Source organism: Annulohypoxylon truncatum, assembly GCF_022578515.1.
Source record: "Annulohypoxylon truncatum strain CBS 140777 unplaced genomic scaffold F4807scaffold_58, whole genome shotgun sequence".
Lineage (NCBI taxonomy): Eukaryota > Fungi > Ascomycota > Sordariomycetes > Xylariales > Hypoxylaceae > Annulohypoxylon > Annulohypoxylon truncatum.
In genome coordinates this window covers 113,334-125,643 of record NW_025953844.1, presented here as the reverse complement: position 1 = coordinate 125,643, position 12,310 = coordinate 113,334, and the positions used below count along the sequence as shown (strand labels likewise).

General features: G+C 48.0%; 3 protein-coding genes across 3 annotated transcripts; 2 read left to right on the top strand and 1 right to left on the bottom strand.

Annotated features, from left to right (window-relative positions):
* Window positions 1–1,316: 1,316 nt before the first annotated feature.
* F4807DRAFT_454704 (uncharacterized protein) lies at window positions 1,317–4,602 on the top strand (the record flags this gene model as incomplete). The annotated part of the gene is made up of 2 exons (XM_048000612.1): window positions 1,317–2,341; window positions 2,400–4,602. The coding sequence occupies 2 exons, from the start codon at window positions 1,317–1,319 to the stop codon at window positions 4,600–4,602; spliced, it is 3,228 nt and encodes a 1,075-aa protein (XP_047848905.1).
* Window positions 4,603–5,664: 1,062 nt separating this feature from the next.
* On the top strand, window positions 5,665–7,749 carry F4807DRAFT_447528 (uncharacterized protein). Its single transcript, XM_047999885.1, has 4 exons — window positions 5,665–6,397; window positions 6,591–6,700; window positions 6,840–7,056; window positions 7,119–7,749. The coding sequence occupies exons 1-4, from the start codon at window positions 6,122–6,124 to the stop codon at window positions 7,527–7,529; spliced, it is 1,014 nt and encodes a 337-aa protein (XP_047848904.1). The 5' UTR covers window positions 5,665–6,121; the 3' UTR covers window positions 7,530–7,749.
* A 464-nt stretch (window positions 7,750–8,213) lies between these two features.
* Window positions 8,214–9,828, bottom strand: F4807DRAFT_465738 (FAD-binding domain-containing protein; the record flags this gene model as incomplete). The annotated part of the gene is made up of 2 exons (XM_048002313.1): window positions 8,214–8,423; window positions 8,548–9,828. 2 exons carry the CDS (start codon window positions 9,826–9,828, stop codon window positions 8,214–8,216), a joined length of 1,491 nt encoding a protein of 496 aa, XP_047848903.1.
* Window positions 9,829–12,310: the final 2,482 nt, after the last annotated feature.

Sequence of the window (12,310 nt, the reverse complement as noted above, 5' to 3'; positions counted from 1 at the left end):
TTGCATGAATGCAATCGTCGTTGGCTCAATGCCATGGTCTGTACTACATAATTCATTAGGTGGCTGGGCTAATACGTAAGTCCCTAGGTACCTTCAAATTCAGCTGTTATTTAGAATATATGTACTTATGGCATTACTAAAAGAAAGCTGAACATTGAAGGTCTCGATATTTGAACGCATCCATAATACAATGGCATAGCACCTTCACCGACTCCCGATTGATTAAATTTCAGCGCCTGCCTAACCTGAGAGGTACTGTACGAGTGCGGCTTCCATTGGCAGGAATACTAATCGGTGAAACTTGGAAAGAGAAACTACCTACCTATGTACATGTCTACATACCCAAGGTACCTCAATTCGATTCCAAGGTCAGGAGAAACTTAGAAAACAATAAAAAGTTATCTTATACAATACGCACTCCCCAATTTCACATCTCACCTACATTAATCCTACAGACAAATCCTACGTTATCCCACTCTGCGCCATCATTTCATTGGTTTCGTTGGCAAAGGAGCAATCGCGGTATCTGATTGCCTCAACACCCCCCGGACTACGGTGGACTGGGTGGAACTGCGGGTGCCTCTCAAGGTTCCAAGGTTATCATCCGCTCCAATCGTAACGTCTGCAATTCTTAAATCCCATTGTTCTCTTTTCCGATTACAAACTAGAACCGGCTACCTATAGGCTACGGCTTATCAGAGCAAAGAGTCAAATCCGAGAAAGGCTCGTTAGAAATTCACTCTACTAGATCTTACGAATTATCTCCCTCTTATTTGTGGCGCCCATATCCGTCATCACTTATACTTAGACTACCTGGTCAACCCATCTTACCGATTCTACCCTTCTGCCAACTAGGTACCTACGACCTGGGTCGCGACCACCTGACCCGCGATAACTCAACCTTGTCCGTAGCTTCCACCATAGCACCTTATATGTACTGTATACATACTGTCTCACGTACTGTAGCAGCATCGATCTTCGTCTCAGCTGTCTCGGCCTCTGGTCCCCGCAAATCCGAAGAAAACCCACTTCACTCGTCTGCCGACCTGTCTTAAGTAGGGATCGGGTTATTATAGACTCTCCCAATTGATAGATTCGATTTGTCCCACTCCGTCGGAACCCCAACTACTTGTCGCTCTTTCGCCTCCTTCGTCGTATAAGACTTCGAAATCCCGTCGTAAGCCGAGCAGCGGTCGGCGCGCGCCGGGTGTTTCGCCTTCTGTTGATGCGTGTGCAGGAAGTCATAGCTCGAGTTGGAGCTGGCGCTGGAACTGGAGCCCGAGCCGACCAGAAGGATAGCACCACTGGATCAGACCATGTCTCAATATGAGAATCTCGCCGCACCTGCCGGCAATATGTCATCGACCATTCAGCAGCCTCGCCAATCTCTCCCCGCAAATACGGCGCACTCCCACTCCCTCTCCAATTCGCAGTCTCAACAACAACAATCCCAACCTCCACAACACAAACGCGTATACCAGGCTTGCATTCCGTGTCGGAGGAGAAAGGTGCGATGCGACTTGGGAAGTGTAGATGACCCTCATGAACCCCCTTGTGTGCGCTGTCGCCGCGAGAGCAAGGAGTGTTTTTTCAGTGCCACGCGACGCAAGCGCAAGAACGACGATGACATCGACGAGCCAGAGGATGAGTATACCGTGCGTAACGCTCGAAAGCGACCTCACTCCGAGGACACGCCTCCATTTGTCGAGAGAAAATCTTACAGCAGTGTACCATTGACTCCGGGTGGTTCGACTGGTAGGACACAACCCTTACGACGGCCTAACACCGATCGCGAGGACGGAAGGAAGAATAGTAGGGGAACAAGCTATGCGGACGCTGGCGAAGATTCGAATGCTCAGTTGGAGAATCTCGAAGCGCAGAGTGTCATGAGAAAGGAGGTCTACGGGCCCCACGACGCCCTCGACCTGCTATATAAGGCTGCCACCGATAGGTCCGTCAGTCCGTCTCGTCTGACTAGCATGGTCCGAAACGATCGAATTACTGATTATACTACCAGTCCGCATGACTTGAACAGGCGCCATGAAAATATCGCCTCTGTCGTTCAACCATCGCCCGTGTCCGTTCCTGGGCGCAAGACACCGCGAGATCACAGTTCTAATTTCAATGGTCGTCCAGCTGGTCGCGCGGCGTCCAAGTCAGTGGATCTAATCGATCCACTGTTGCAATCATCGACCAAGACTGACGAAGTGGCTGATATGGAGCGTCGATTAAATGTCGAAGGCGAAGCTGGATACCATGAGGCGCTTGAAGCTTGGTCACGGTTCAGATTTGTGAGAGCTGGATGGTTTACGAAAGAGGAAGCCGTAAAATATATAGTATAGTAAGTCAGCAGCGACGATCTGGGATTTTTCTTTTTCTTTCACTAACCTGTCTTCTAGCTACTACGAATATCTATCACCTATGACGCCCATCTCGCCGCCGACCTTTCGCAGCCCATCCTCTCATATTACTTTGTTGACCGAAGAACCAATCTTGACTGTCACTCTTTTAACCATTGCCTCGAGATATTATCGCATCAGGACCACGGGCGGGCATTGCAGGTCCCACGCAATCCACGAAGAACTATGGAGATACCTTAGAAGGATGATTGAAAGGTGCCTTTGGGGACAAGAGGCCTTCGGCGGCGGTTTCTGCGGGTCTGGAGCCGACGAGTCACAGACTTCCAGCACAGCGCCGTGGCGGGGTCTGAGGAAAGGAAGTCTTCGTACGCTGGGTACAATCGAGTCGTTGATGATCCTGACCGAGTGGCATCCCCGCGCCCTCCACTTCCCCCCTGACGAGGCCATCGACGAACTTATGCTACCCTCTCGTAATGCGCCACATCCGGATCTTGGTGACGATGACGGCACTCAGCGTCTCGGTGGGAACGTCGGAGGCCGGAGGATTGAAAGTTGGCTTGAACCTGCGTGGAGAAGCGACCGCATGTGTTGGATGCTACTTAGTAACGCATTGGGACTTGCTTATGAATTAGGTGTTTTCGATGATATCGATGAGCTACTTGCAACTAACGCTATCACGCGACCGGAGTACGAGGATGAGGCATATCGCCTCCGTGCGACACGAATCAAGCGCCTGCTGCTAGTCTACTTGACGCAGTTAGCTGGCCGCCTTGGATGGACTAATATGGTCCCGGAGAGTATCCGGAAAACCGACCCAGCACTCACTGGGAGGCGTCCGATCTCCAACGAGGGAAATACGCCGGGAACCACCCAATCTGTTGTGTCCACTGCTTTCAGCTACGTGCCCAATGTCGAGCTAGATGACCAGATCATCCATTGTTGGGTAGGAGTGAGCGATGCCATGCAACTGGGCAACGAGAGGCTATTCCGATCCCGCAAACATACTACGGAACTCATACAAAGCGGAAATTACACGAGAGCGCTCAAAGAATTCCAGCCGATCCTGAAGAACTGGTGGAGGGAGTTCCAGCGCTTCGACATGCCCGAGAACATCCGTCACATATTGGCTATCGAATATGAATATGTGCGAATATACGTCAACTCCTTGGCCTTACAGGCAGTCGTTGAACGCTGCACAGTCAACGCCGGAGCGTCCACTAATGCTGCGCACGGGAATAGTGTAGCTGTCGGAAACCCACAATTATCGCCTCAAACACAGAATTATCTTGGTAACTTGCCTCTTGGCCATCTGGGTGGCTTCGGTCACGAAGACCAGGAGTATGTCAAGGAAGTAGTAGAAGGGTGTAGAAACCTTCTACGGACGGTTGTCGAAGGTCTGCTAAAGGAAGGCTACCTCAAACACGCCCCTGTGCGAACCTACTTCCGCATCATCAGTGGAGCCATGTTCTTGCTCAAGACATTTGCGCTAGGTGCTCCAAAATCAGATGTAGAAGTGAGCATCGGTCTTTTGGATCGCACGGTAGACGCGTTACGAACCTGCGTCGTCGATGATATTCATCTGGGTACTAGGTTCGGTGATTTGCTCGAGTCTCTGACAACGCGTCTCCGGGACCGTTTTAAATACGCACCAGCAACATCCGGCGAAGGTAAAAGTCCACGTACGAATGGCGAGAGCAAGATTATCATCACGAATGGGCATGGTCATATCCAGGCCAATGGCGTCGAAAACGGGTATCTAAGCCATACTAAATTCAGAGACGAGCTTAGTGTCCCTAGTAAGTCTTTTTTTTTTTTTTTTTTTTTTTTTTTTTTGGATTTCGTGCCTGTTTCTCTTCTGGAAAAGAAATTAATGAGCCTTTTAGAACGTTCTTCCACGCCATCTGGCAATGTATCGGCAACGCCTTTCGACCTGACTACAGGCAACTTCCCTTATCCGACTGGGTCGGCCTCGGTGTTTGGACCTACCACGCCAGCGCTAAGCGGCAATGTTGTAGAGACGTCCAATATGAACGAAAACATCTTCGAAACAGGGGCTGACTGGACGGCGGACGATCAAATGTGGTACCTCCCGCCCGGCCCAGGTTTGTTCCAGAACATGGGAGAAAATTCCAACGTGACTATGACAGACCAGGGAGTCAATGTAGGAGGTGTAGACTTGCTCGAATTTATGGCCATGGATCACCCTGCGTTCAATGGTCCGATGGATGGCTCAGGATACTAGATGTATCCCGCCTAGCCGAACCATGGAATAAATAGGTTCTAATCGTCGAGGACGAAGTAGTAGGGGTCATTCTTTTTTAACGCCGACGCTCCAGTTGAAGATTGCCTAGCGCGGGTTGGCATCTGACGATACTTTTGCGGCTCCAACATTTTTCCTTATTTTTATCTAGTTTGCTTTATTTCATCGTATCTGCCAGGTGGTAGCGCTATACCCCCCAGGCTTGAGTTGAGGCTTTCGCGTACTCAAACACAAGCCCCTGCCTCGCGACAACTTTCTTTTCTCGCTTGTTGCTCGTTCCAGAAGATATATGGGAAAGGTTGCGATGGGCTAGAAACGGCGAAAGGAAAGATACCCTCAAGAGGCTCGAGCTGTATTGATTTTCACGTGCTGTCCTACATTCAAGATTGCTTTTGCCCCATATTCAAACCCTTCTATTTGCTGCTGCTAAATAAGCGGGGAGATCACGGTATTTGTATGGTCAGCTGGTGTTGTTTTATAGGGAATATGGGATACCATGGTTTGCAGATGGGACAAAAAGCAGCCGGGCCAAGAGCCTCACGGCTTGCCTGACATGATCTAATGAATCATGAGATGATGTTTCTGCGAAGTGTCGCGGTGATACCTCCAGTCTCTGACTGATATCAAGTAGTAAATGCTAAGAGAAGTGTTTTGGTCAACTACGTCGCGCACCGAAAACTGTGAAGCAGGCTTGCGAGAGATCAATTAAACGCATAAACTCTTGGACGTGACATTACTCTCGTTTCATAACATTCGTAATACTGTATGGGGTGTTCTAGGTTGATATACGATTTGCACATGGCGTTCAGCTATGAATTTTTATTGATATTGGGCTGACCAATGAGGTCCCGCCTAGTGTGTAGGGCCACATTGAAGCGATTCCCCAAAGGGTCGTCGATACTACCTTAGAGCTTGGAAGTGCTCTAGATACGTATATAGATTACGTGAGATATATTTATAGATCTATTATATAAGTACCCATAACTTGGGGTCCGGATGCATGTAGTTAGATACAGCTCGATTCTAGATTCACTAATAAGGATGATACAACTACGCGGGTATAAGGGGTCAATTCATTTGGGTATTTCCGCCACTGATGACAATGAACTTCTTGTACGAAAATGTTAAAAGTACCAGAGTACCAGAGTACCAGAATGCCGTATATACAGTAAATAATTTATCTGTAGGATCTGAATGGTACCCTGTTCTGCTTGAAAATGAATGGGCTGGCGCTCGGTTTTACAGCTCATTCGTGATGGAGGCCATCCAATACGACGTTAGGGTCGCCTTATTCATTCTGTGTACTTTTGACACAAACTGCCCACTCCACTAATGTCGCCTACCTGACCCGAGCCCATGTCAGCTATCCAGGTACGGATCCCTCAAAACCATGGATACTGGATTTTCCCCATCACTCCGACATTTCGAAGATCCTTTACTTCTCTTGCCATTCTCGAAGATGATCTTCTCTTCACTAGATAGCTAGCCTTTCTCCGTCACGATGGACCATATTCTCGCAGTCATAGAGGAGAGCACATCAGAAACATCGGCGACCGCAAGTCCAGCTTCGACAACTACGACGCCGTCGATCTCGGTTCTCACGCTCACTATAAAGCCCCTAACAACGACATTCACGCCGCCTTCATCATGTGGGGAGATGCACCTCACTCAGTTATCTTCGCCGGGCTACCAGCTCTGGTTGAACGAGCCTCAGCCAGTACCTGGCTCTAAGTTTGGGGATTGTTACCCGCCTGGCTTCATAGAAGGATATACCAGTGGTTAGTACAACAACCCGAGGATGATTATGGGATTGGCGCATGCTAACATCTCATCAGTATGTAAAGAATTTGCTTCACTTGATATAATACTACCTACAGTGACATCACCTACTATTCTTAGGTTGACACGAGCTCTGTATTATATAAGACAGAACGCAGATCTTCTTGGTGTGGTTAACTGACATGGCTTAGATATCGAATGCGTCGAGTTCTGTCGCCCCATTATTCTCTCCTCTGGTTTGTCCCGAAGGTTGGACTACGGCGATGACTTGGACGAATGGATACATTGCTTGTTGTGCTTCGTAAGTAAAATCCGAATATTCTAACTGCGGCACGTGTGCCATACCATCGTACCGTACACCTGGAAGGACGAAGGCTGTACGAAATGCTGCGAGCTGCCTCAGGACATCATGTCACGATCAAGTCTAATCATCGCGACAGTGGCTTTCTACTCCATCCCCCAGACACAACGGTAGACCCTAATCGGCCTGGCTACGGAGGGACTTGCTACAGTGATTTCCAGGTTGGCCAGACCGTCGAGGTGACAGCATACAATAGCGCGAGCGTCACGGCTACGGCTGAATGGATAGCCTCAGCGACGAACGATCAAGCTTACGCACACCCTATCGATGGATTTCAAGTAGTGTCAGATGATAATGTGAGTTCTTGAGACAGTAGTCCTCTTTCAGATTATAGGCATTTACTAAAAGTGGGACCTAGACACCTTCTAGACTCTCCGGGGGCGCTATCGCGGGTATCGTGGTAGGTAGCGTGGCTGGTCTAATTCTTATATTGCTAGCGTTGCTATTCCTGTTTCAGAGATACCGTCGAAAGAGAGCTCAACAATCGTCGGGTGATCACTATCAGTCACAACCGCAGGGGATCCAGCAGGAGATTCAGCAAGAGCAACTGTCCAAAGAACTTGCGGCATCACCCAGCACCGGCTATCTACAGTCACCCTATGATTCTACTGGCGGGACACTCCGTGAGGCGAGTCCTCCTCTGTACGCAACTAACCAACGATACGAACTTGGCGTCCCTGAAAGTCACGAATTGGACTCGGGGTTTTTGGGACGAGAACTCGAAGCTCGGCAGATACCGAAGCACGAAGTAGATAGGAGTGGGTGGTAAAACTGGAAAGCAATTAGTATGGTACATGGTCTGAAGGCGAAAATAATGGCAAGTTTGATCAGATATTAAAGCGGTCTACGGGTTCTATCCCTTATATTGCACTATGTATTCCTAGCTAGACATATATAAGGCACAAATGGTTCCGGGTGAGCGTATAGCAAAACTTTTACGACGGAACAATTATTATGATACTTCTTTAATTGATATTATTAACTGGAAATACATATATACCGCCCCTGTGAAAGGAGACCGGCATAATACTAATACGAATATTCATATAAAATATTAGACTAAAGATGAGTCTTCAATCATGAGATCTGGAAGTCGCATACTCAATCCACACTTACCGCATCTATTTCTATTTCTTTTTCTTTTTATAAATAGGCACCTATCAAGATATGTATATAAGAAAGATTGCTTCAAATTTCGTAATGTTACTGTATTGGCTATATACAGATGGAAGTCCTACATAAAAGGGTTCAAGGCAACTAATTGAGAAACTATAAAGAGTCACAAGAATATAGATACAAAGTATCATTTCAAAATATTGTTGCTTGAAGGTTGGATCGTTGATAAAGTTGAACATTAACTTGATAGTCACAATCCTGTCGAAAAAAACATGGTGGAGGTGGAATGGGAAGTTTGGGTTAGGAGGGTATTTCATATAATAAGGGGGCAACAAGTTTATGGTTTCCAACCTCCTATTCTGGTCCGGAAGAAACCTGTGGGATCCACGCTTTCCGAAACCGAGTGCGCAAAAGCCCTATTCTCTGGACGAAGCCTGGCGAAATAATCCTGTTGGTGGAACCCATAGTTCATGAAGATGGGGAGATAGATGTCTGGCAACGTTCCATCCTGCTGCCACCCGAGCACACGATCGCGTATCCCCCCATACTATAACATCGTGAAGTTAGCAATTGCTTTATTCTGCATACTTGAGAGGCTCTGGGTTGTAACGTAGGTAAGATGTATACGGGGCAAGGGTCAGGGATACCAAACATCGTCGAAATGGACTCACCGTTTGCTGTAGCGTCTGATCCATTTTGTCGTAGTCACTCTGCGGAACGAAGCTGTAATTCAGCTCGAGTATTAGGCGATTGGCCGAATCGTCCGCATCGATTAAATCAGGACTTCGTTCCTTGGCGGCCTCGGCGATTCGTTTAGGGAATGGTTGATAAGCAATCGAGGCAACGATACCAAGTTCAAGAAGTGTTGTGTCGGTGATGTTCCTCCAGTGGTCATGGATGCCTCCCATCACCTTCTCGCTATCTTCCGCCGATGGCATCGGGATTGTCTCGGTTCCGATCTGCACAACGGAGCCCTTGACAATGACCCAGTTGCTGCCGGCCATGAGATCAGCATAAGTCTGGACCTTCGTGGTGTCAAGTAGAGGGCCAACGTCGGTAAAGTTCTTGAAGGTCGCTTCGGGGACCACTTCTCCGTCATAGAAGAGGAAGAGAATCCAAGTGTCGATAAGATCTATATTGCCACGTTCAGCTGTCACGATGACAGCCGCTTTATCATCTTCGTTATACTCGGTGAAGTCCCTGACAGCTTTCAGCAGCTTGGCGTCCGTATCAGGGGTACGAAGGAAGACCAAATTACCGCCGAATATATTGCCCTGGCGATATGTTTGGAGGACATAAGTGGTTACGATGCCAAAGTTATTGCCACCTCCCTTCAGCGCCTTGAAGAGATCGGCGTTTTGGGTAGCAGATGCGGTTGCAATGGTACCGTTGGCAAGGACAATCTCATATTCCAGCACTGATGAGGCAGCCCAGCCATATTGTGCTGACATGTATGAGAGGCCGCCGCCGAGGACTAAACCGCCGACGCCTGTATTCCCAATCCGGCCGCCAACGAAAGTCCATCCGGTACCCTGTAGCGCTGCAGATATGCTATCTAGCCGTTGTCCGGGCCCGACTCGAGCTACTCCCGTTTCGCTATCCAGGATAACCTGCTTCATATTCTGGGTAGAGATCAGGGGGCCACCTTGAACACTAGACCAGCCATTGTTAGGATTATGACCTCCAGACTTGATAGCGAAGTTTTCCGTATTGTTGTTGAGGACTTTCACGATAGCGGACACTTCATCTGCATCTTTTGGGAAGATAATACAAGAAGGCTTCAAGGCAGAACAAGAAGTGGACCAGTAGTCACTTTGCTCCGACAAGTATGAAAGATCCAGGGGGTCCGTGACTTCGATGTTGGAGATCTCCTTAAGAATAGAACAAGTATCGGCGAGAGCTAGTCCTGATAGGACGATAGTTGAGGCAATGAGCCTCCAGGTAGAGATCATCTTGTGTTTGGGAAAAGTTCTGAGTGGATCTTTCTGTCGTCTAAGCTCGTCTAACTAACACCAGAGAGACGAACACCTCCCAGCCCAACATGTAAGTTTGCGGCCTACATTGCCCCCTAATATAGTAACCATATTCTGGTGCCAAGCCAAGGAGTCCAGCGTGGTAGTCCACTTAGAGATGCAGTAACAATGGTTTCCCAAGAGGAGCAAAGCTTAAGCATGACATATCACACACTCACACCCCGGGATTTGCTTACAGGTAGCTGAGGATTCGCGGACATGGGTGGTATAGCAACAGTTGAGATTCTCCAGGGGTTAAGTAGTAAAAGTTCGACTGTCGTCTACTCATTCCTCCTTCGACACGTTCATCTCGATTGCATACCTACATAGCGTTCTTGGGTCCCGGGTAGCATTTGTGTCCACAGGCGACGGCTTACCCAATAGTAGAATTACTCTCTATTCTTGCGTAGGCGGTATTAAGGATCTAGGATGTACCCGCACTGCCGAGCCAATAGGCAAGTAAGAAGTAAAGTCATGGATCACCGGGCTTCCGGAAGCCTGGACCGTCAGATTAGGAAATGAAACACTTTCTGCCCGGTTCCTGGGACGTGACCGCGTATGTGATTTGAGGAATAGGATCTTAGTGAAGTAAAAAGTGGTCGAAGTTTTCCATTTTATAGTCATGTTGAGAAGGATGGCAGACAAGAAACCGATCCATTTGTCACTGAATATAACCCGGCATTAGTCCTGGTCTTTCCCCCACTTCCAGGCAAACTATTAACAGGCGCTTCTATCTAGAGGCCGTGCCAAGATCGAGGCTTATAGAACTAAGATTTCAGCTCTTCCACTTTATAACGAGGGGTAGTCTCAATATCGACGATCATCTGGGAGTAATGTAAGTGCCAAGTCTGCATAGCCGTTATGTAGGTATAATACCGCGAGCTGGCGCTATAGAGAGATGCTTACAGAGCAACTGAGGATGTTTGGGGTTCGGGAGACAGCTGTCACGCACGGTAGTTATAACGTTGCACTGCAGCGTCGCTCCTCGCTTGGGCCGTTTTCACCATAAGCTAACGACGGCTGAAGCGGGACGAATATAGGTATAGACGGAGCCGCCACGATGGTCTGCACTTTTGCAGGAATACGGGATCAGAGGAGGCGCTATTCATAATGCTTCTTACATTTTGGCCACATTTGCCGTTTTCTTCGACTCTCAACTGTTATTGATTCTATATGATCGAACATCATATACCTATATATATAGACATATAAAACGACTGGTCACAAGGGCTAAAGCACGAGGACGTGGTACCTGGAGGCTCTTTAAGATCTACGAGACGCCGTCGGAACATAAGGATAATTAAGGAGCCGGAGAGATGATAATTGACCCCAACCCAACTAGCCCAATTAATCTCGAACCCCTGTCGTTGGACGTCCAGCCCGTCAGCACCAATATCTGCATGCGATCAGTCATTCGACCATACCTACATGTACCCAGGTAGTATGTCCCAGTCACAGATCTTAGATCCTCGCCCGAGGTAGCATCGTCTCCCTTTTCAATCTATCGGCTTACGTAGGTATTTAGCCCTTGACAGCCTCCAATGCAAACCACACGATCTGCTTTGAGAACAAGACTTGAGAGCTAATGCACCATCCACTATCTTTTCTTCATCCTTTCTCTGGCTCGGCCAACCATCCTCTACTGCAGTTTGAAATTACGAAATTTTAAAGAAAAAGGGTCATGCGACTTGTCGAGACCTCTATATGCGACCATTGTATAGCCCCTGTCTTATCACATTACGATGCCTGCTCACGCCACCTCAGATCACGTCTCACTAAACTACTTCTGATCTAGAGAGGAAAAGTTCTCTGAAAACAGCATCTCGCTCGCTAGAAGAATTAGCTAAAGACACCTATGATATCATGACTAGCATATGTTCCCTGGCCTGAAGTAGCTCTATTTCACCGGAGCCCGTTGATATGGTCGGTGGTATTGTCAGCAGCGTCCTCGGTATCGCGTATTATTGTGTTACTTTGCATAATTGCGTGTCGTCCATAAGCACGAAACCGTCCGATAACTCCCCTGAAGAAGACTTGATGACGAGGTGGTGTGCGTCTCTTCGTCCCCGAAAGACATCTTGGCGTAGACATGCTTAACTTGACCGCATACTCGGGCCGTAAAAGTCGGATAGGATGTTACCAAGAAGGAGGTATATTGTATAATACTACCTACTGTATGGCTTTTGGGGTTTGGACGGGTTTACGGCGAACTTGTAGATACTTATCCGTCTTTCCTCGTTCCTGGGCAACGAGAAGCTTCTTGGCTACTGCTGTGCAAGGAAGCAAAATATCAATATCTATGGCTTCAACTTCCATACGTGGACGATAGTAATTGCTTGAATCGTAACTGGGAAACGCGAATGCTTTAATCGAGTATGATATAATATGAATTACTTCAAACGCTCGGTTCTCAGTGAGCCGC